A 21439-nucleotide genomic window follows, 5' to 3' on the forward strand; every position below is an offset into this window, starting at 1 on the left:
TCCACACAATAAAGCCCCAAACTAAGGGGATTTTGCGTTTTCTCCTTCTTCTTCTTCTTCTCTTTCTTCTTCTTCTCATTCTTATTTTTCCTGCCACCTATCCCACTAATAACATGTCTCCCCATTGGACACCGACAACAGCCAAATCTTCACCTGCAAGACCCAATCAAAAACTCGCATACACACGCAAAATACCCATACCTTTTTACTCTGAAACATTTTCAGTACCACCAGCTAGTCTGCCTGTGGCCTAGTGGGCAAGGTTACAGTCTTGGGAACACAGGGTCCTAGGTTCAAGCCCGGCTAGGAATGTGTCTCTTTAACCTGCTTGTACTCTCACTAATAATTGTCTACTACTTCTCAATTTTTGCTGTTGCACCATATCTACCCGCCGTTCACCGAACGGATACACTGCATTATGACGTACCTTCTGCACGTTCAATTATTAACCGGCTACTGCAAAGCCATAAGGATTCAACGGGAGCTCTTTGCTTACTGGCCTGTGTTCTTCTTTAAAACCACGGACAGATTTGCTAATGATATTTCACGCATTGCATAGCTATGTCATGGTGCTGCCCTAACAAAATCACAGACTGGTAAATCTCCAGTTGAAGGATTGAATCCCGCCTCGCCCTCAGGCAGATAATTTCCTCTTTTACACTAACGTTTTCTTACGCTTATATTTGCTTTACCAAAACTCACTCACGGCCACCCATATGCATTTCATGATGGTAAATGTATTTGTTTTATTAAACAGTTACACCAGTGCCATTTCTGCTAACTATATTTCTTCACTTGGCTACCGTACAAAACCTTTCTACATTCATGTTACCTCGCCCTGTTCTCTATCTAGCCACATACAAACAATTACTACGTATGTACGTTCTGCAACTCCCCATTAAAACATTACATTTAAAATCATGATTCACTCATAATTATAACTATAACTTTTAATTATAACTTGAAAGAATTGAGGAAATATTGGGTAGCATTGCTTTGGAATACATCTTATTTAATTTCGGTGAGGCATTTCTACTAACTATATTTCTTCACTTGGCTACCGTACAAAACCTTCTTATATGCAAACGCCACATTTCTACATTCATGTTACCTCACCCTGTTCTCTATCTAGCCACATACAAACAATTACTACGTATGTATGTTCTGCAACTCCCCATTAAAACATTACATTTAAAATCATGATTCACTCATAATGATAACTATAACTTTTAATTATAACTTGAAAGTACTGAGGAAATATTGGGTAGCATTGCTTGGGAATACATCTTATTTAATTTCGGTGAGGCAAGATAGCCTATATTGTTTGTAGTACCGTAACTTGGTGTCATTTTGATATCAATACATTTAATGGCAGGCCTGGATTCTGACAGTCTGAATGAATGAGTTATAGACGGTGTATGTCTTGTACGTGTGAGTAACTTGCCATTTTTGTACATTGAATACGTGTTTTTGATGAGATATACATTTGCAGTGCCCATTTTCAACTGACTGATTTCAGTAACTTCAGTGCCAAGAAAATGAGATTCACAAAAAAGCTTGCATTTCTCCCAGATGCTGTTCATTCAGTGTCATCCAGTGAAAAACAGATTTGTTGTTAAAGTGAATCTTGCCAAAAATCCAGTAAACATTTTGTTGTATCTTCCCAATTACTTGGGCGAACTTGCAAATGTCAGATAGCTAGCTAAGAAAGCTAACTTTCCTAGAGCATCCTCCAAGAGCTAGCAAGCTAAGGCTAGTAGACAAATGTATGGCTATCTGCCCTAGCCCTACACTCTCACTCTCGTCTTAGATAACAAACACTGCAGTTTCGGTCCATTATGGAATTCCATTGCAAAGCACCTGCAAATCACTCACCTGTGGCAAGGAACTCCATGGCTCCTGATCCACCTGCTCCAGTTGAGCCCATCACCATTTCTACTCCTAGCCTGTCTGCTCCTCCAGAGGAAACCTTGATCGCTTCATCAACACCTGCCCAGAGTTGTCAGGAATAGGACAGGCTTGTCACTGAGTGAGAGACTCCTGGTGAGCCAGATTACTTCTCCCACCACTTCACTGGTCCTCCTTTAGTGTTACTACAGAAGCATTCATTGACTCAGGGGCAGCAGGGAACTTTCTGAGCCAGTGGTTGGGTGTCAGTAGGAGCATTCCTCTAACCACCCTATCCAAAACCCTACAGGTGTTCTTTTCCAAATATTTGGAAACATTCCTTCATTGATGAATTTTTGGAATATGATGAATGAGTGCCTTCAAGTGAATATTAATAAATATTGTATTCATCCCATATACATCCTCTGCCCTTGAACCATTGAGAGAGGAATGATCTTGTGCACCTTGGACTGGCTGACTTCTTGAAAAGTTAAAGGAGCTCTAATATTTTAAGAAGCAACAAATTGATTAGAAACTGGAGAAGTCACAGTCATCATAGATGGTAAATGGACTGCATTTATATAGCGCTTTTATCCAAAGCACTTAGCAATTGATGCCTCTCATTCGCCAGAGCAGTTAGGGGTTAGGTGTCTTGCTCAAGGACACTTCGACATGCCCAGGGCGAGGTTTGAACCGACAACCCTCCGACTGCCAGACAATCGGTTTTACCTCCTGAGCTATGTCGCCCCCCATAGAGTCAACAAAATATATTTTGAAAGCTGTAGCGACCTTACCTTGATCGTTGGTTACAACGTTTACATTGAGTTCCAAAGGTTCATTAATTATATTGGATTTCCCTGATTTCCCCTGTTTTCCCTGTCTTTAAGTTTTGCCAGATAACTTTAGCATTTCCCCTCCTTCAACTATAGTACTGATAAAACGTTACCTTTGCTTTCTAAACTCTTTTATAACCTTATTTCTCAATGATGTAAATAGACGTCTGTCATGTTTTGTTTCAGAACATTAAGAGCACGGTCCATTTGTTTCATGAGATCATATGTTTTTATTCAGCCAAGGGAGATGATCGCTTTGCCATGGTTTACATTTCACTTTCTTCATAAATCTTTGAATTGTCTTTTGAATTTTGGCCATAAAAGATTTAGTCATTTTCCATATTTTCAGAATGTTCCATTACCCGTGTATGATTTTGCCATTATATTATTTGTTCTTACGTATGTTGATGAAGGAATTCTCAAAAGATATGAACTATATGTAAATTCTTGCGCGTGTAACTCGCACGCACGCACAAGGGGTGTTTGGCGGACATAAGAATTGTGATAACATTAAGTACGCCGTCCCGAATTAAACATTCACCTGAGTTATGTAACGCCGACCAATTTAAAGTATCGCTCATCCAAGGGAGAGGGAGGGGATTCATTTGAATGGACGCTTACTTTAAAACTGCGCGCAACTAGCAGAACATCCGTCTTGTTTGCAGTACGTTTACAAGGATAAGATTGAGCAGGATTTTTGAGCAAGACATTCTAAGGATTTTTTTTTTTTTGCCTTTGCAGTGTGTTAATCAAATCTAGAGGATTCAGCAATGGGCAAGGAGGCAAGACCTTTGTGGGACAATCCTGTGCAGTTTGTTCTAGCATGTGTCTCTTATGCTGTCGGACTTGGCAATGTTTGGCGATTCCCATATCTGTGTCAAATGCACGGTGGAGGTAGGACTGGCTTTCCCCAAATTATTTTTTAACACTAGCCTACTACTAACCATGATTATGCTTTCTACACAAGTGGATGCTCAACTTCTTGTAATGTAAACAAGTAATAAACCAATCTAATATTGACATTGTCAAAATGGATGTTGATCAACAATCCCCCAAATGTATGGTTTTAGAAACTCTGTAAAATTACAAAGACATTTACCTTCATGTACGTTTAGTGTTAATATTTAATTTCTGTATTGTTTATACAAAAAACCCCCCACTAAATTCAAGTTATTTCTTGAATCTAAGCGTTATGCAGAACCAGACTTTGCATTACCATGTCATATTTTCAGTAGGATATACGATGAGGACTCACTAGAATATTAGCAAACAGAATGTAAATGTGAACTTCCTAAAATGATTTTATTCTTCTTAAAACAATGTAGGCGACCGACACATGCTCTTTCTAAACTGCCATGCACGTATTCGAGATGCGCCACGATTAATCAGCACATCATCTACTGTAAACGTGAAACATGCTGACAAATGTAGGGGAAGAATACTTAATTATGTTAGGCTATGTGTCATTACATCAGTTAAAAATGAGAGTGATCTGCTAGCGTAAACTTTCTGCAAAAAAGATTTATCAAAATAAACAGATGGAGATCCTTAAGTTGGTGAAGATGTAGGCTATTTCAATGAAGCAGAGCCTTTCTACCGCTGTAGGCGAGATTGCGGCCCTGGAGTGCTGACCGCCGACTCACATGCTCTCGACATTGGCGCGACGTATGAATTTTTTAATGTTCTTTTTCTTCGTTTGGCCAGCATACGAATGGTGACCTGGGCGACTGCCCTTGCCGCCAATGTCTAGAACCGGCCCTGATTTCAGCTAATGTTAGTAACTGCAGTTCCAGTTTCAGAAGCCGGCAATCAGTCTTCTCATGACTTCCTATCATTTTTTCACTTCATGATGAGTGAGGACAGCAGAGAGTCCGCCATCATTTTGTATTTTTGGCAGGGATGTTAGCCGATAGAAGGGACTGGGGATGGGCGCTACCACGGATTTTCTCATCGATTCAGGTACCAAGTAGCCTACCAAGGCTATCCCAATACCAATACCGATACTGAAAAAAACATTCTTGTGTTATGAACTAGCCTACATAAAAGGGGAAAACTCTTTGCATTAGTAGGCTAGGCCTGCTAAATAAATTGCCGAAGATCATACAATCTCTTTGTTTATTTATAACATTTATAATTATGAAACACATGTTCAATTGGCAACAACGTTCAACAAAAAAATATATAATTACCCTTTTAGGAGTTATTCTTCACATTAGGTCATCTGGAAAGTTGGGCTAATCATATCCTCGACAATATACGTACAATCTCTTTAAAATAATAATAATTTATATCCATAATTCGTTGTGACTGTATGTTTCTCAGCATATCTGTGTGTGTATGAAACGTGGAGGGAGACTGTAGAAGAATAAGCTTCTAATATCCTACACAATTATTTGCTACAATATTTCATTTTATGACTTTTCCATTTATTTTGGATTACAAAATAAATGTAATCTAATCTGAATACTTTTTGATTACTTTTGAATTACTTCAAAATCAAACATTGAAAATATTGCAATTTATACTAAAAAAATGGATGCAGCCACAAAAATGTGAGTTCCACAAATATTATTTTTTCTCTTTAAACATGTCAAAACATTTTCATTGAAAATAAAATGCATTTAGCATATTCAGCATCTACAGTTGGTCAAATCAAATTGCCCTTACAAAAACAGTACTGGCACTAACTACAGGTGTACTGTGTATATTCTACAACACGTGGGATGCTGTTTCTTTTGTGTAATCTTTTGTTGCTGCTGTTTTTTAATCATAGGCCACATGGAGGACTGTGCTCTTATAATGCAAGGGGAGCACTCACTCAAAATGTTCATCTTCCATTTTCAATGTAAATAAAAAGGAATAAAAAATCCATTATTCATAAATCATCATTAAAATACAAAAACAAATATTAGTTAAGTAACCATTAACAAAACTGGCAACCTGGCAACCTGAGAGGAGTAACAGTACATATTACCCTCAAATTACTCATGCAAAAACATGCTGGCATAAATGTCTTCAGGTGTACTGTACTGTTTCTTTTGTTGAAGTTTTTGTTACTGATGTTTTTTAATGTGTTACCGTGTTACAGAGAGGGTGGGGTGGGTGGGTGCTACCGTGTTACTGGGAGGGCACCCCCCTCGGGTAACACGGTGACAAATACAACGTCATTCACAAATTTTTGCTGTTGCTCGACAACGAGAATACAGGTTGCCAAAGTTGGAAGAAGTCACCGAATTTCTCACTAGTCGCTAGATAAGATTTTTAGTCGCTAGGAAGGTCAAAGTTGCTAAATTGGCAACACTGACCTGTATGTCAGATGCGCTTTTCATGATTTAATAGCATTGGTTATCACGAAAAAAAGTTTTATAATTTTTAAATGGCCATATTTTAAAGACATAATCAAAAATGTAATCAAATAATCCTTGACAATATAACTAGCCTATAATCTAATTACACATTTTTCAAATGTAATCTGGGTTGATTATAGTTACTTATTTTTTGTAATCTGATTACGTAATCCCGATTACATGTAATCCGTTACTACCCAACCCTGTACAAATGCCTCAGAAACATCATTGAGCAACTTTATTTATCTATCAGAGGTTTTTGATGCAGTAGGTCGCTCCTTCCTGATTAAAAGTCTTTCTCATGTTGAGATTGGGAATGGAGCGTGTGAATGGTTTAGAAACAGCTTATCAGAAAGATCTCAGAGTATCACAGCGTCAGAGTAGACCTGTGTGCGCAGAGCATGAGCACCTTTGGTTGAAACCACCTTTTTTTTTTCTTTAGTCTTTTCTCAGCCATCTCTTTAACTTGCCTGAAATGGAATTCCAAGCTCCTTATATCGTGTATTAGGGGTGTTCATTTATGCTAATCAAAAGGTCTGTGAATGTACTTTTCATTTACAATTGATTGGTATTTTATCTACATACGCCCGTGGATACGCAAAAAGCTGTCTTCGAGTGATCAATAAATCCGGTGGAATCTGTTAGATCATTTCAGATTACATGTAAATTTACAGTTTTACAAAAATATTTAGAAATGAGGCCCAAAGAACATATGTTAAGATAAATTCATTCTTACTTGTTTCAAGAACTCAAAAAATGCCTGGAAACACTTTGCACTAAAAATATTTAGTACAGTTAACCTGAAAAAGTTGCATCGTGCCAACTATTTTTTTCTTCATACTAACCAGTAAATTGTGCTTATCCTCAAGTTGTTGAAAAAAAGTTACGTTTTTGTGCATGATATGGGCTTTGTTCATTGAATTAAGTTGTATGAACTGAAATATCAAAAATATTTAACATTTAAAATATGTTAACCTCACAAGGTGTGAGTATTTGTGTCAATTGAACATAAAGTCTTTATGTTAATTTGACAGTGTGGAACATTTGTTTAGAGTATACATACACATTTTTATGTATAATAAGTTTGTGTGTCATATGTGAATTACGGTTTACAGTGTAGGCTTTGCCCTGGAACATATTAATATAACGCACACAGATAGACACTCCGTTCTTGCCTTGGGTGTCTCCTTGGAATTCCTGTAATTCTGGTTCTTGTTCTCAGCAGAACATGCCTTTTAAGTTCCCCACCCCCATACTGAAATTAGAAAAACTTGAATGTGGAACATTTGTGTAGAGTTTACTTCATGGAACACGTTACTGCTGAAATTAAATCTTGACTCTCGTTTCTGTGAATAAATTCAATGCTAAGATCGGCAATATTGCAACTGAGGAGAGTAAATATTTTTAATATTTGTCTGTTTACTTGTTCCATTGTCTTTAAACTGAAACACTTTTCTTTTTGTAACTTACATTTGTAATGCAAATGTGTGTGAGACTGCTGCATATTACTCTTGTAAGAAGTTTTAATCTAAATGAGACAACCTGTAAAAATTCAGAATAAATATAAATAAAGCAGGAACATGGAGAATAAGTATTCAATGAAAGGGGCATTTAGGAAATTGAGGAAATGTGGCATTAAGGAAACCTATGGAAATTGTTAGTGTGAAGTCTATCAATACATGTCTAGAGTCCCTCTGTAACTCCAGCCAGCAAAGCTGCTTCTCAGAATAAAAACAAAACAATGCCAAATTATTGCATAAAACATGAAGTCCTTCTCAGAAAAAACTTGATCAAAGTTCACAAGTCACTCTAATCCTTCACAAGGGATAACAAACATACTTCTCAGGAACTGAGGTCAAGTGAGATTTCAGATGTACTGCTTAGAGCATATTCATTGGACAGTGACACATTTTTTGTTATTTTGGTTCTGTAGTCTAGCACTTTGAGTTTTAAAGGATATAATGACAATGAGGTTGAAGTGCAGACTGTCAGCTTTAATTTTAGGGTATTTTCATACATATCGGATGAACCGTTTAGAAATTATAGAACATTTTGTACATAGTCCCTCCCATTTTAACATAATGTAGAATAAAATAATCATTTTTTATATTTGTTTGCATATCCTTTGCATGCAATGACTGCTTGAAGTCTGCGACGCATAGACATCACCTGACACTAGGTATCTTCCCTGGTGATGCTCTGCCAGGCCTGTACTGCAGCTATCTTCAGTTCCCGCTTGTTTTAGGGACTTTCTGCCTTCAGTCTCCTCTTCAGCATGTAAAATGCATGTTCAGTTGGATTCAGATCTGGTGATTGACACGGCCAGTCAAGGATTTTCCATTTTTGGCCGTCAAAAAACCCTTGGTTGCTCTAGAAGTATGTTTCAGGTCATCGTCTTGTTGCATGATGAAGTGCCATCCAATGAGTTTGGAGGCATTTAGTTTTATCTGATCAGATAAAATATTTCTGTAGACTTCAGAATTCATTGTTCTACTTCTGTCTGCAGTCACATCATCGATGAAGACAAGTGAGCCCATTCCACTGGCAGCCATACAGGCCCAAGGCATAACACCCCCTCCACCATGTTTCACGGATGAGGTGGTATGCTTTGGATCATGGGCATTTCATTTTTTTCTCCACACTTTCCTCTTTCCATCACTCTGGTACATGTTAATCTTTGTCTCATCTGTCCACAAGACTTGTGTTCCAGAACTCTTGGGGCTCTTTTATGTCCTTTTTAGCAAACTGTAATACCACCTTTCTGTTCTTCAGGCTTATCAGTGGTTTGAATCTTGTAGTGTACCCTCTGTAGTCCTGCTGGTGTAGTCTTCTACATATGGTAGACTTTGACACATCTACACCTGCATCCAGGAGAGTGTTTTTGATCTGTTGAGCTGTTGTCAGGGGGGTTTTCTTCACCATAGAGAGTATTCTCCGGTCATCCACGACAGTGGTCTTCCTCAGTCTACCGGGTCTTTTGACATAATTCAGTTCACCAGTTGTTTTTTTCTTGTTAATGATGAACCAAACTGTTGACTTGGGCATGCCCAGGGTTTTTGCAATGTTCCTGATTGATTGATTTCCATTTCTGAGACTTATGACGGCCAGATTAATTTGCACATCAACACTGCTGTCTTCCTCATGTTGTCACACCCCAACAACAATCTCCAAAGGCAATTGCAAAGTCTAGAATCAAGACTAGACATCAACAGCTCTCTTCTGCATTCACTAATGACACAAATTAATACACCTGCCTAACAAAACACATCTTTGAAGCCAATTCAACAAATACTTGTACTACCTTAAAATGGGGGGGCCATGTACAAAACGTGCTGTCATTTCTAAATGGTTCATCCGATATGGATGAAAATACCCTCAAATTAAAGCTGACAGTCTGCACTTCAACCTTGTCATTGTATCCTTTGAAACTCAAAGTGCTAGAGTACAGAACCAAAATAACAAAAAATGTGTCACTGTCCAATGAATTATGGTGCTCACTGTAAATGTTCCAAGTTGTGGATATAAATTATTTAACAATATCTCTCTGTTTAACTTCAATCCACCTTTCTACCCTTCCAAACCCTCTATTGACACACATGGAATCTATCAAATCAAAACATATTTATTCACATTATCTGAGATATGACAGAGAAAGACATAAAGATAAGATAGATTGTTTGTCTTCAAGAGGAAATTTTTTTCAGTTATGTGCAGGCATATGATAACATTCCAAAAACATAACACATACACAAACTAGAAGAGTGCAGATCTCCGCCAGGCATGTTAGCTTTGCTGATGCAACAATAGAGGCTACACAATCAATGCAACCAGACAAATAAAATATGACAAGTTTTTACCATGTGCCACTGAAAATCCCAAAAACCTTGATTCAGTGAAGTAACGCTAAAAGTGGTGACAGATTATTTCATTCATATCAGCCACAATGTGTTAGACAGAGCTAACGTTGACGTTATAGTCTGGCACTTTCGTTTCAAATCTGGACAGGAACAATCTGGACAGGAACAATTCCAAAAGAGCAGCGATGTAAAATATCAATTTCAATGTGAAAATGCCAACAAAATAATTGCCACAGATTCAAACATTAACGTACCCTGTTAGTTGGTGTATTATTTTGTTGGCATTTTACATCGCTGGTCTTTCATTCCAAATGGAAGCAGTTGTTGATCACTTGTGGCCTCTACCGGCCGGTTAGGAGGAGTGAGGAGTTATCACTCAATGTATTTCAATAGAAAATTAATTCAAATAAAATACTTGTCGTTGACCGATTTGCAAAATATTCGAGAATTCAGGTCCTTGGGCTGCTGTCAGCATGCACACAAGTATTAGGCTGATCGGCCCAGTAGAATGCAAAATTAGCTGCGGACAGATACACAAACAAACACACACATGCAACCAAATGCATAATCCACTCCAGGCTCTCGCCTGGCGGAGATAAAAACGCCTTGAATTCCCCTTTCTCACAGTAGTGGTATTTTGTTGACTTAAAACAAATTTCAACTTCATCAAAAGCCACTGATACACCCTCAAAGACATGTTGGACGCAGGCAAAAAAAAGTTCATTTTTGAAACAGATTCAGCTTTTGGTAGGTTTAATCCATCAATCAAACAAACAAACAGAGTTCCATTCGTGCCTCTCTCCCTGTGGCTCTCTCTTGCTCTGGTAAAAAACCATGTGTCCTCCCAGCCAGGTGCATTTCCTTACCCCAATTACCAGCCTCACATATACTGCCTGAGTGAGGTATGCCCCCAGTTCCCAAAAACAATAAAACAAAACAAATACAATAAACAAAATAACTATTGATAATAATAATCGAATAGTGAAATGGCTTCTACACTCCGGCCCCTAATTGTGCAAAATGTAAACACAATTACAAAAATACATTTCTGAAGAAGCTATTAACACAAGAAAATAATAATATATATACAAACATTCTCAATGGTATATGGTATGTGCCATGTATGTACGCTTGACCGAATCTTCTTTGTTGGTGGCATTACCACCAGTCCCTGTAAAAACAGAAAAGTTAAAGTTCTGTGCATGACAGTCTGTTACCTCCAATTGCAAACAGAGCTTTGTGACAGGCCTTTCCAGTATACTGGTTTCCAGTGATAGGCCTTTCCAGTATACTGGTTTCCAGTGACAAGCCTCACCAGTATACTGGTTTTTGTTTGAAGCCGTACGGTGCGCACTAGGCCTTTGGCGTCGGATTTAGCTTCAAAAACCCTTCCCAGCATCCATGAGCCTCTGGGGACGGTAGTATCTGCAATTATGACAATGTCTCCAGGAGTGAGGCTTATTTTTGCTTTTGACCATTTTTGTCTCGCTTGCATCAAAAGCAGGTATTCAGAAATCCACCGTTTCCAAAAGAGGTCAGCCATTTACTGAACCTGTTTCCACCTCCTTCTGGTGTACAGATCTCCTTGCTCAAACAGTCGAGGAGGTAAAACTGGCTTTCCTTTTAACAGAAGGATGTGGTTAGGTGTGAGGGCCTCCAGATCATTTAGCTCATCTGAAACTATTGTGATGGGTCTGCTTTTCAAGATTGCTTCTACCTCAGAGGACGGTTTGCAATCCTTTATCATCAAGTGTCTGTTGATGTAGAACAGAATTGAGCACCTTCCTCACCATGCGTATAAGGTGTTTCCACAAACCACCATGATGGCAGGCTCGCCAATCTTTCCTCTTTAACGTTTGCATATTCCTTATTGCAGAATTGGCATTGGTAATCCAATATTTTCTCTGAAGGTGGCATATCATGTGATTTCTCCCTCCATGCCTCAGTTGTTGATGAATGTGGTGAAGAATGAGTATGGAAACAAGAAGATCCTTGGACAAGATAACAGGGTGTTTAGTTTCCTCTGGCATTGATGATGTACTCAAACGGCCACCAACTTTCAGGACTCCGTCTTCCAGTACTGGATCCAGTTTGTTCAGTTTAGCCATTCTGACCACTGCTGAGAGAAGAATTGAGGAATGTCTTCATCCCACGCATAATGTCTCTTACACAACTCCTGCAGAATCAACTTAGCTGACAGAGTAAAGGATGCAATAAATCCCAAGGGATCATAAAATGAACTGACCACTGATAGGATGCCTCTCCTTGTCTGTGGTCGTTCTTTCATGGTGGTCCTAAACTTGAACTTGTCAGTATTTTATCACCCTTTTTGCTCTTAACTTGGACTGGTACAATATAAAAGATGCAATAGTCCAGACAACCGGCCCCAACATGACCACATGTCTGTGGTGCAGCAGTTGCATTGCTGACTGCTGGTTCCTTGGGCTATTCTGTTTGTTCTGAGGATGTTCCTTTATCCTGATGTTCAATGTGGAGAATATCTGGGTGCTTTTGACTACACACATCACAACCCAACCGAACCTCAGTCTTTGCTAATGTGGCCCACCTTTAGGCAGCCGAAACAGATTCCCTTCTCCTTAATGAAGTTAATCTTTTCCCTGTGCAATTTTCCTTTGAACTGTGTGCACTTGTCCAGTACGTGACCACTCTTTTTACAGAACAAACAGCCTTGGTAAGTAGGAGGAGGGGAGGAGTGTGCTTTCTTCTCCATCCATTCTGATTTGGCTTTTCCTTCTACTGCAATAACATTTGTGGCAAAAATGCTTCCTTTGCGCTTTTCTAGATCCTTTATCTGACTTGGAGTCAAGCGTTTATTTGAGGAAGTGAGTTGGGTGTCCTGAATGTTGCCAAATAGTGAATCTGAAGCAATTCTGACTGGCCTTTTAATAAATCCAACCAAATCATTGAGCATTTCCCTCTGACCCCATCGCAGGTCACAGGCAGTGCTCTCCCAAAGTTTATAGGGCAACTTTAGGACAATGTTTCTCATGTTGGATGGCATGTCCAACTCTCTCATATACATGATTTTCTCTGTTGCATTATAACATCCACAAAGAAAGAGAGAAAATGCCTGTAATCCCTTGACATCTTCACTTCAGTAGCATGCATAAGAGCTGCCTTCTCAGCTTTAGCTTTAATGCATGCAGAGGATGTTTTAGAGACATGTGATGATTGGGAGGGGGACTTTAGATGACTTGATCTAGAGCATGTGACATTAGAAATACTGTCGCCAGGTCTGATTTCCTCCGAGTCTGCCACACTCAGGTTATCAGGATGTTCTTTGGTATTGGGTTGTGCATATGGTTGCCCAGCATCAGAGAGGCAGCTTTTCACATCTTCTGCAAAACCACAGTACAGGGTCTTTTTCATTTCAAGCCATTACCTTTGTTTTGCAATTTTGTCCTCAGGCAGGGGTAAGCTCAACAAGAAATCATGCTTATCACTGGCTTCATCAAAGCACTTGATAAAATTGGCCAGCTCACTTCAGTGACATTTTCAATAGAGTCCATAAGCACTTTGAGTTTTTCCATACACTGGGTAGCTTGCTTGCATTTTGATTTTCTTGCTGCCTGACACTTTCCTACATATAAAGCCAGACCATTGGCAGTATACTTTGTGCCTCTTTTTTCAGGCTGTAGAGCACCATCGTCCACTGACTTAGTGATGTCAGACATTTTGTGATTCCCCTTTAACACACAAAGATCCAATGTTTTCCCTGGAATGTAACATGGACAGGCTGTCAAACACAAGAAAAGTCTGAGTGGCTGGGTGCAATAGTACCCTCCTGGTACACTGCACACCAACAGAGTCAATTAATTTATTTTGCAGTTTGAAACAAAAAACAAAAAAACAAAGAACACAATTCTTACACCATCCAATTAACCTATCCTACAATGCCAAGAAAAAAAGTATTTACCTGATTTCCTCTGTTATTGAATATTTGTTGTACTGAATGGTTTCAGATCTTTAGACAAAATGTAATATTAGACAAACGGAACCCGAGAAAACACATTTTTTACAGTTATTCTTTTATTTACCACCACCCGTACCTGAGGGACACTGAAGTAAATTATAATCTGAAAAAAATGCTTTTATAATTCAAAATATAGTTCCTCATTTTCATAATGAACTGTATACTATGAACTCCTAATGAAATGAAAAACTACAGATCGTAAAGCTTACATATTTTTTTGTTTTTAGTTTGTTAATACTTTTTCTCCCCTCTTTGTTGATGCTCTAATTTACCAGTATATTTGATTTTCATAAGATTGGATAAATTAAAGAAAAATTTTTTCCCCTGGGTGGATAACATCTTCAGGTATTATGCTCTTACTCAAACTTCCCCAAGTTGTATTTTGTGGAGACAAGCTCCTGCACATGGGCTGGGAGCAATCTAGAGTGATGGGGAGATATAACATCCCATGCTATACTGAAAAGTTGCATGGAGGAAACACTTGGGTTACAGAAACCAGATATTGCAAAACTACTTTTTTGAAATAAAGTGCAACTGTATCAATTTCAGTGTTAGTATTACTAAATTATGGTGGTTTTGTTATATAGGCTAAGGGCAAATGTATCAAGGTATATTACAGGAACACTGAGAAAAGCGCTAAAATGTGCATGACAAAACTCAAAATGGAAAAGGTAGTTAAAGAAATACGAAGTGCGATATTCAAATTCAGCACATCCCCCCCCCCGCCCCCCCCTCCTTGGAGTGTGCTTTTACAGAGACTACGCACTATCCCTCTCCTCTTATTAATTCCACAGAGAATGTGCAACTTTGGTGGTTTGTTAGGACCGCACGCACACAAATCAGTTTGTGCCATGCAGCTGTTGCTCTATTCAGTTTATTCAAAGTCTCAGTTTCAGTGAAATCCGCAAAATATGTGGATGGCGTCATCTCCGCAGAGTTATAAACCTATAATTTAATAACTACAGTGTCCACAATTATTCATCCCCACCATGAATGCTTTATAAACTTTATCAAGATTGCAGTGAATGAATTTTGTATGATTATATGTGCAAAATTAGTTTTGATAGCACTTAATTGGGAAACTGGTGTCGCTGTGGCCTATCTACTGTTCAGGGAAAGTCTCACTCACTGTCTCTTTGCAGGTGTGTATGTGTGTGTCTAATTGACAAACTTGGTACTGATGTCTGAGCAAATCGCATTAAAGAGGTAGGAAAAAAGATCAGAATCCAAATAATATTGGCCAAATTCGGTAGGAGAATACATTTGGAGAGCATTATTCGAGTGTTGCCAAATATGGTATTTGTATTCGGCACCATCCCTAAAGTGTTATTGAGTATATAATTAAACACGAATATTTATAAATATCCTAGGAAATAAACTTCCTCTTTAAGTGTAAATTTACTTTAAAAAAATGTCACCAGCATTGAAAACATGTTTTACTCTACCAAAAAGTATGTTTTGTTTTCACATTTGTGTAAACAATTCACAAATGGAAAAAGGCAACATGAAAGGTAAATCCGTATAACACGTTCAAACAGTGTGGACCGTCTTCTGCCTGTTAAAGTGATCCCTACCTGACAAGGTAAAAAAGTGTGATATGACAGAACAGAGACAGAGATGTTCAGAGAATTCATACACATTCAAACTTTGATTTGATGAGATGAAAATTGGCAATGCACACCAGCAGTGGTTGACCTTAGATATTATGTCTTTGTTGTTTCATTTACTGGTCCAGAGGCTCCTGTTATGGTCAGTGGAATCATAAATATATCCATGTATTTCTTGTAGTGCGGTCCCCAGAACTGCACACAGTACTCTAAAGTGGTCAGACAAAAGTATTGTGTAAGATAAGTATAACTTCCTTGAATTTATACTCAACACTTCTGGCTATATATCCAAGCATCCTGTTGGCCTTTTTACTGCTACAGAAACAATAATACAGCAATAATAGTTCATCTTCATCCAATTTAATACAGTAATAATAGTAGACTTGTTTTCATTGTACTTGATGTTCAACAGGAGACAGACTACTGTAAGGATTTGGATTTTGTTGTCCAATATCAAGTGTCTGTTTTTCATCATATAATAATACAGAATAACTTAACCAGTTTTTGACAGTGAAATTGTATGGTCAGCTAGCTAGTTGAGGAAGAGAGCAATGAGGAGTCCTAGCAACAACTAAGCATATAAAAATTACTTATAAGCACAAAAAGTGGATCTCAGAAGAGAAAAATGAAAATGGACCAGGATGGAAAGGTAGCCTAGTTGCCAGATTTGGATGGCTTAAGCAATTGTCAAATCTGAAAACATCTGTAGTCTGACCGCTACAGCAGTGATATATCAATAACCTTCAAATCAAAATGTTTAAAAACTGAGATCGCTCAACACACACCTCAGTCTTCTAACTTGCAAAAAATGCTTATTGTGGAACACCTTCTGGTAAACTTCAGTGGGGTGTGTGGGCTGCTGCTGTTGACTGAGGACCACAACAAAACAATCACTCTTTGAGCCAACTCTCTTTGAGCCAATTGTCTTTCGGTGTCTGACATTTGTGTTGTTTATTGATCATAGCCAATTTATTTACACAGCTGTTAGCAAGGAAGATACAAGGAGAAAGTGCTTAATGTCTTAATTTGGATCAAAAGTCAAAAACAAGATATTATAGCTAGCTTGCTTAACATAAGTAAAATAAAACTGAATCGTTTCTATGATTTTTTAATATTACTGGCCTGTGTGGCAAAAATGTGTTTGATCAGAAACATTATTTGTAGCGTATTTCATCCTGCTAATCTCACTATTTCATCCCGCTTCTGTTACAAGTGTCATAATAAAATTATGGATGACATACATGTATTGTGTCATTATTGTGAGTTGGAATATTATGGCAAAAACAGTTATGTTTCTTAGAACGCAAGTGAATTAGTGGAAAACGCAGAATTTGAAATGTCCTGCATTCCAATGATGCAGCATTCCATTGGCTAGCGCGAGCACTGGTTTTGGGGATATTGCATGCATCATGCATTGCCCCCTGTAGTTTTTGAAATTTATAAGAGAGCAGAAGTTTCAAGGTGGTAACAGGTGGATTTCATTTCAAGGTGATTTTGAGCTAGCTAGAATGGTTAAACTTTATGCAGGTTATGGCTGTAGCAATACTTGCTACCTAGCTAGCCGGCAGGCAAACTCCTGGATGAGTTGGGAAATCTGTAAATACTACAATGTGAGCTGCTGGGCCCAACAAAACCTCTTTTTTGTGCTTTTTGATCTGATGTGTTGTGTTGTGTAGGACTAAGAAAGCTATCGGCCTAGCTTGTTGCAATGTTTGTCTCGGTGACCGTTTGATAACGTTTCCCCCAGCTTGTAGCCCAGCACTGTGTGGGCTGAGCGCTGTTCATGTTTCTGATGTCTACTTTGACCTACTTTCCCAACTTGTACAACCAAACATATTGGCTACAGTAAAATATCTAGGCCTCGTGGTGCAGCATGTGCACATGTTTCTGTGCGTCTAGTGCCCTGTAAAAAAATATTGCACAGGCCCGTGATAACTAGCTTCTGCCACTGTCCATGGCGTAGTGAGGTAGGCCCTTATTTTAGGCAGCATGCACCAGACAACATTGATGCCCCATGCCCTGATGGCTGCAGTCATTTTAATTGGCAATTCAGCAGCAGTTTACAGCCTGTGGTATTTATGACTCCAGCGTGCAGCAGTGGAATTATAAAAGTCCCGAGTGGAGAAAGAGATTCAATGCGGTAGTTAGAAATTGCAGTCAAAATTGCACTTTACACTCATCTCCAGCTGATTAACTATGACTAAAGATCTCTATTCTAGTTTTCCCTCCTTCCCCCATCTTAAAAACTGAAATGAATTAATAGTTCTGGTCTCTTCAACTGTGCACTGCTTTCTGCTGTAGTCCAGAAGACTTATCATGGGACCACTGGGTTTTGCCAGTACCAAGAGGAGGTACACAAAACGAAGCTCAAATTAGGCTATACGAATGAGTGACCCACAGAATGGTGCCTAGTCTAGCTTTGTTATGAATGATTTATAAAACCATGTAAGTTTCTGTACACAGTGCAGTATTTTTAAAATATGTTCCTCAATCCCCACCATTTCGTGTATTTAGGATCTGTGTCTCTTGTCTAATTGCTAGTATAATTGCAATATTATAATTTACTCTATTACTCTAATAACATTTTGTATATTGTATTAGATTGTTAGAATATAGGCAAATAATCAAAAATTGTAAGAAAATACATATATTTTTATGATCTTAATTTAAAGGTATCAATATTGCATATTTGCTTGACAGATGTCATTTTTCAGAGTCATTCACAGTGCATAGATAGTGTTTCAACATCTTTGGAACAACAGTTGAATATCTGTTTATCCACATTGTGTATGTAGCTGTATGTTTCTTAGAAATCTTCAGGATAAATGTAATTGAATCACAAATATGCAAGGATTATTTTCTGTCATTATGGAGTGAATAACGTCAAAAATAATGTTGGTCAATGTCAAAAATCAAGGCAAAGTAAAAATAACCTGATTTACATCTATATCCTGATAATTATTTACTACTGTAAGTGATTAGTCAAAAGAAAAGAAAAATAAATGAAGTGGCTCTGTCCCCACAGGTGGATTTCTGATCCCATATCTAATCATGTTGGCCCTGGAGGGCATTCCACTGTTCTACATGGAGCTGGCAATTGGACAAAAGACGCGACTGGGCAGCATCGGGGCATGGAATGCCATCAGCCCCTACCTTGGAGGAGTGGGTAAGCATGGGAGGAATGAATGTACACACATGCCTCCATACATACATACATACAGTAAACACACATCTAAACGTTGTACATATACTTTTGTTTCTGATAAATCAAAACCGCAAGTTAGTGGAAACCTGGCAAATGACAGTCAGTGGAGCTAATTGTAAAATTTTGCATGTGCGAAATTCAGGACAGAAGAATTTTATGGTAGGACCAAAATTTTAATGCGTTCAATCTGAAAAAATTTTATCCTCTCTGGTAGCCTACGTTATTTATGGAAGCACCACCAGATAATGCTTTGTTTGGAATCCCCACCTCCAAACATAGTCCCACATATACATTATTTGATTTGTTGCCAGTTTCTATCACATTTATAGTTCTGTGCATTTAGTTGGGTAGCACTGTCACCTCACAGCAAGAAGGTCATGGGTTTGAATCTCCACTTGGGGCCTTTCTGTGTGGAGTTTGCATGTTCTCCCCGTGTCCGCGTGGGTTTCCTCTGGGTACTCCGGTTTACTCCCACAGTCCAAAGACATGCAGGTAGGCTAATTGGAGACTCTAAATTGCCCATAGGTATGAGTGTGTGAGTGAATGGTGTGCTCTGTGATAGATTGGCGGCCTGTCCAGCGTGTACTCTTGCCTCTTGCCCAATGCACGCTGGGATAGGCTCCAGCACCCCCCGCAACCCTGCTCATGTTAAGCGGGTGTAGATCATGGATGGATGGATGGATCTTTAATCAGATTACTAAAACTGACCAATATTTCACTTGTCTAACAATTCACTCTTGGTTACGATCAGTTCCCTGGGCTGTCATGATGTGTTATGGAAATTGTAACAGCTACACATTATGATAAATAATACAACTGCACTTAGGTGTTCAGTAGGAATGACAATCCTTTTTTTTGTATATTGTCTCTGAGGTTGTTTATCCCACAATCTCCTGCCCTTTTCATTTTTTTTGCAATCACTTTATATCTCTGGGTAAATGACAAATCTAGATGGGCTGAATGGCCTGTACTTGTAATTATTCTGTGTTGTTACATACACCCACAATGGTTATGCATTTACATGCACATACCTATACAAATATAGCCTACACACTATATAGATACAGTATGTACCAAACATACATTCCACCAAAGACAATAAGGTACATAGTCTCATAAGCTGCATTTCCATGTTGAAGGTTAATTTAGCATGACGTGCTGACTGGGAATTTAGCTAAAATGTACTGACCATCATCTGATAATTATTAACCATTTTGGTTGATGCTTGTTGGAAAGTAAACCATTTAGTATTATGTATCTTCATCTCGTACCAATAAATTGACTTAAGCCAGCTGCATGGACTAAAATGCCTTAGGTGATAAGGATGAAAAAGCACAGTGAGGGTGCAGTGAAGGCAAGGAAATGTGCAAAAAGTTGAATTCCTTCTCGTTGCTTTCAGGTATAGCAAGTGTTATGACATCCATGTTCCTGTGTTTGTACTACAATATTATCAATGGATGGGCCTTCTGGTACCTCTTTCATTCATTCCAGGTAAGCTGGATAACTTCTTTGGCAAAACTATTTGAAACACCTACAAACAAGAGAGTGTGTAGCACTGCATCAAGGCTGAACTTGAACACTCCTAGGGTATCTGACCTGGCAAACTGTTCCAAACAATTACAACTCTGAATAAAGAAATACTTCCTGTTGTTTGTGCACAATTTACTTTTTGATAGTTTCCACCTATATCCCCTTGCTCTACTTGTGCTCTCCATATATAGTATATAAGCAAACACTGTTTGTGCTGCCCTAGTGTCCTCTGGTTATTAGTTCAAAAGCTTAGTGGCTTTTACAAAGAACATTTGGTCATATTTTGTTTTTAAATGGTTTGAGGGGAGAAATACTTAGATTTGAGGATTTGACATTCCATTCAATGTCCTTGACTACCCATGTCTAGCATTTAATTAATGCAATTTTACAATACAGTTAATTTGTCTTAACTGTTCAGAATAAGTGTATAAACAGAATTATAATGTGATTGTCTTTCAAATTTTCAAGTTTTTACTAGGAAACTATTTTGGAGGCATAATGTATATAGCATTACTGTGTCACTTTGGAAATGTGTTCACCCTGTTCAGCATGTTTTTGTGTTTTGTCCCCCATCCCTTATTCCAGGCAGTGCTACCCTGGGCAGATTGTCCATTAAATGAAAATCAGACAGGATACCTGCATGAGTGTGAGGTCGCCACACCCACGCAGTACTTCTTCTACAGGGAGACCCTTAATATCACTTCCTCCATCAAAGAGAATGGGGGCATTCACATGGGCCAGGCACTGTGCCTCCTGCTGGCCTGGATGATAGTCTATCTCTTCATTATACGAGGGGTTCAGTCCACTGGCAAGGTAGCACTATTTTGAGGAAGCTATGCTCAAGACCAGGTGTTTGAAGCCTGAATGAGGATGATGCAAATAAGATGTACACAGGCATGTTCTCTTTGCATCCACATTTCATACAAGAGTATGAATAAATAGCTATGCTTCAAAGAAAATCCCAAACCCTGAAAACAAATACACACCAAGACAAATAATCTGTTTCTATGGTTCTTTAGGAGTGGACGTGATTAAAGCACTTATCTGAGGGTTAGCAACGACCTGAACTAATACTTTTCCAGAAGGCTGAATCTTGGGAATTTCTTGGAAAACAGCCAGTAAATTTGTGTACATTTGAGTTTTCATTATCCTCAGTGCACATGTGACTATTTTCATTGG

At 38.5% G+C, this 21439-nt stretch overlaps 1 protein-coding gene across 1 annotated transcript in view; it reads left to right on the forward strand.

Moving 5' to 3' along the window:
- Nucleotides 1-3310: 3310 nt before the first annotated feature.
- The window catches only part of LOC135259550 (sodium- and chloride-dependent transporter XTRP3-like), a 34166-nt gene continuing 16037 nt past the window's right edge, over nucleotides 3311-21439 (forward strand). The window contains exons 1-4 of the mRNA XM_064344073.1: nucleotides 3311-3614; nucleotides 18551-18691; nucleotides 20130-20221; nucleotides 20846-21073. Coding sequence (XP_064200143.1) covers nucleotides 3491-3614; nucleotides 18551-18691; nucleotides 20130-20221; nucleotides 20846-21073 — 585 coding nt within the window. The 5' untranslated portion in view covers nucleotides 3311-3490. The remainder of the gene's footprint in view (nucleotides 3615-18550; nucleotides 18692-20129; nucleotides 20222-20845; nucleotides 21074-21439) is intronic.

Source organism: Anguilla rostrata, chromosome 1, assembly GCF_018555375.3.
Source record: "Anguilla rostrata isolate EN2019 chromosome 1, ASM1855537v3, whole genome shotgun sequence".
NCBI lineage: Eukaryota > Metazoa > Chordata > Actinopteri > Anguilliformes > Anguillidae > Anguilla > Anguilla rostrata.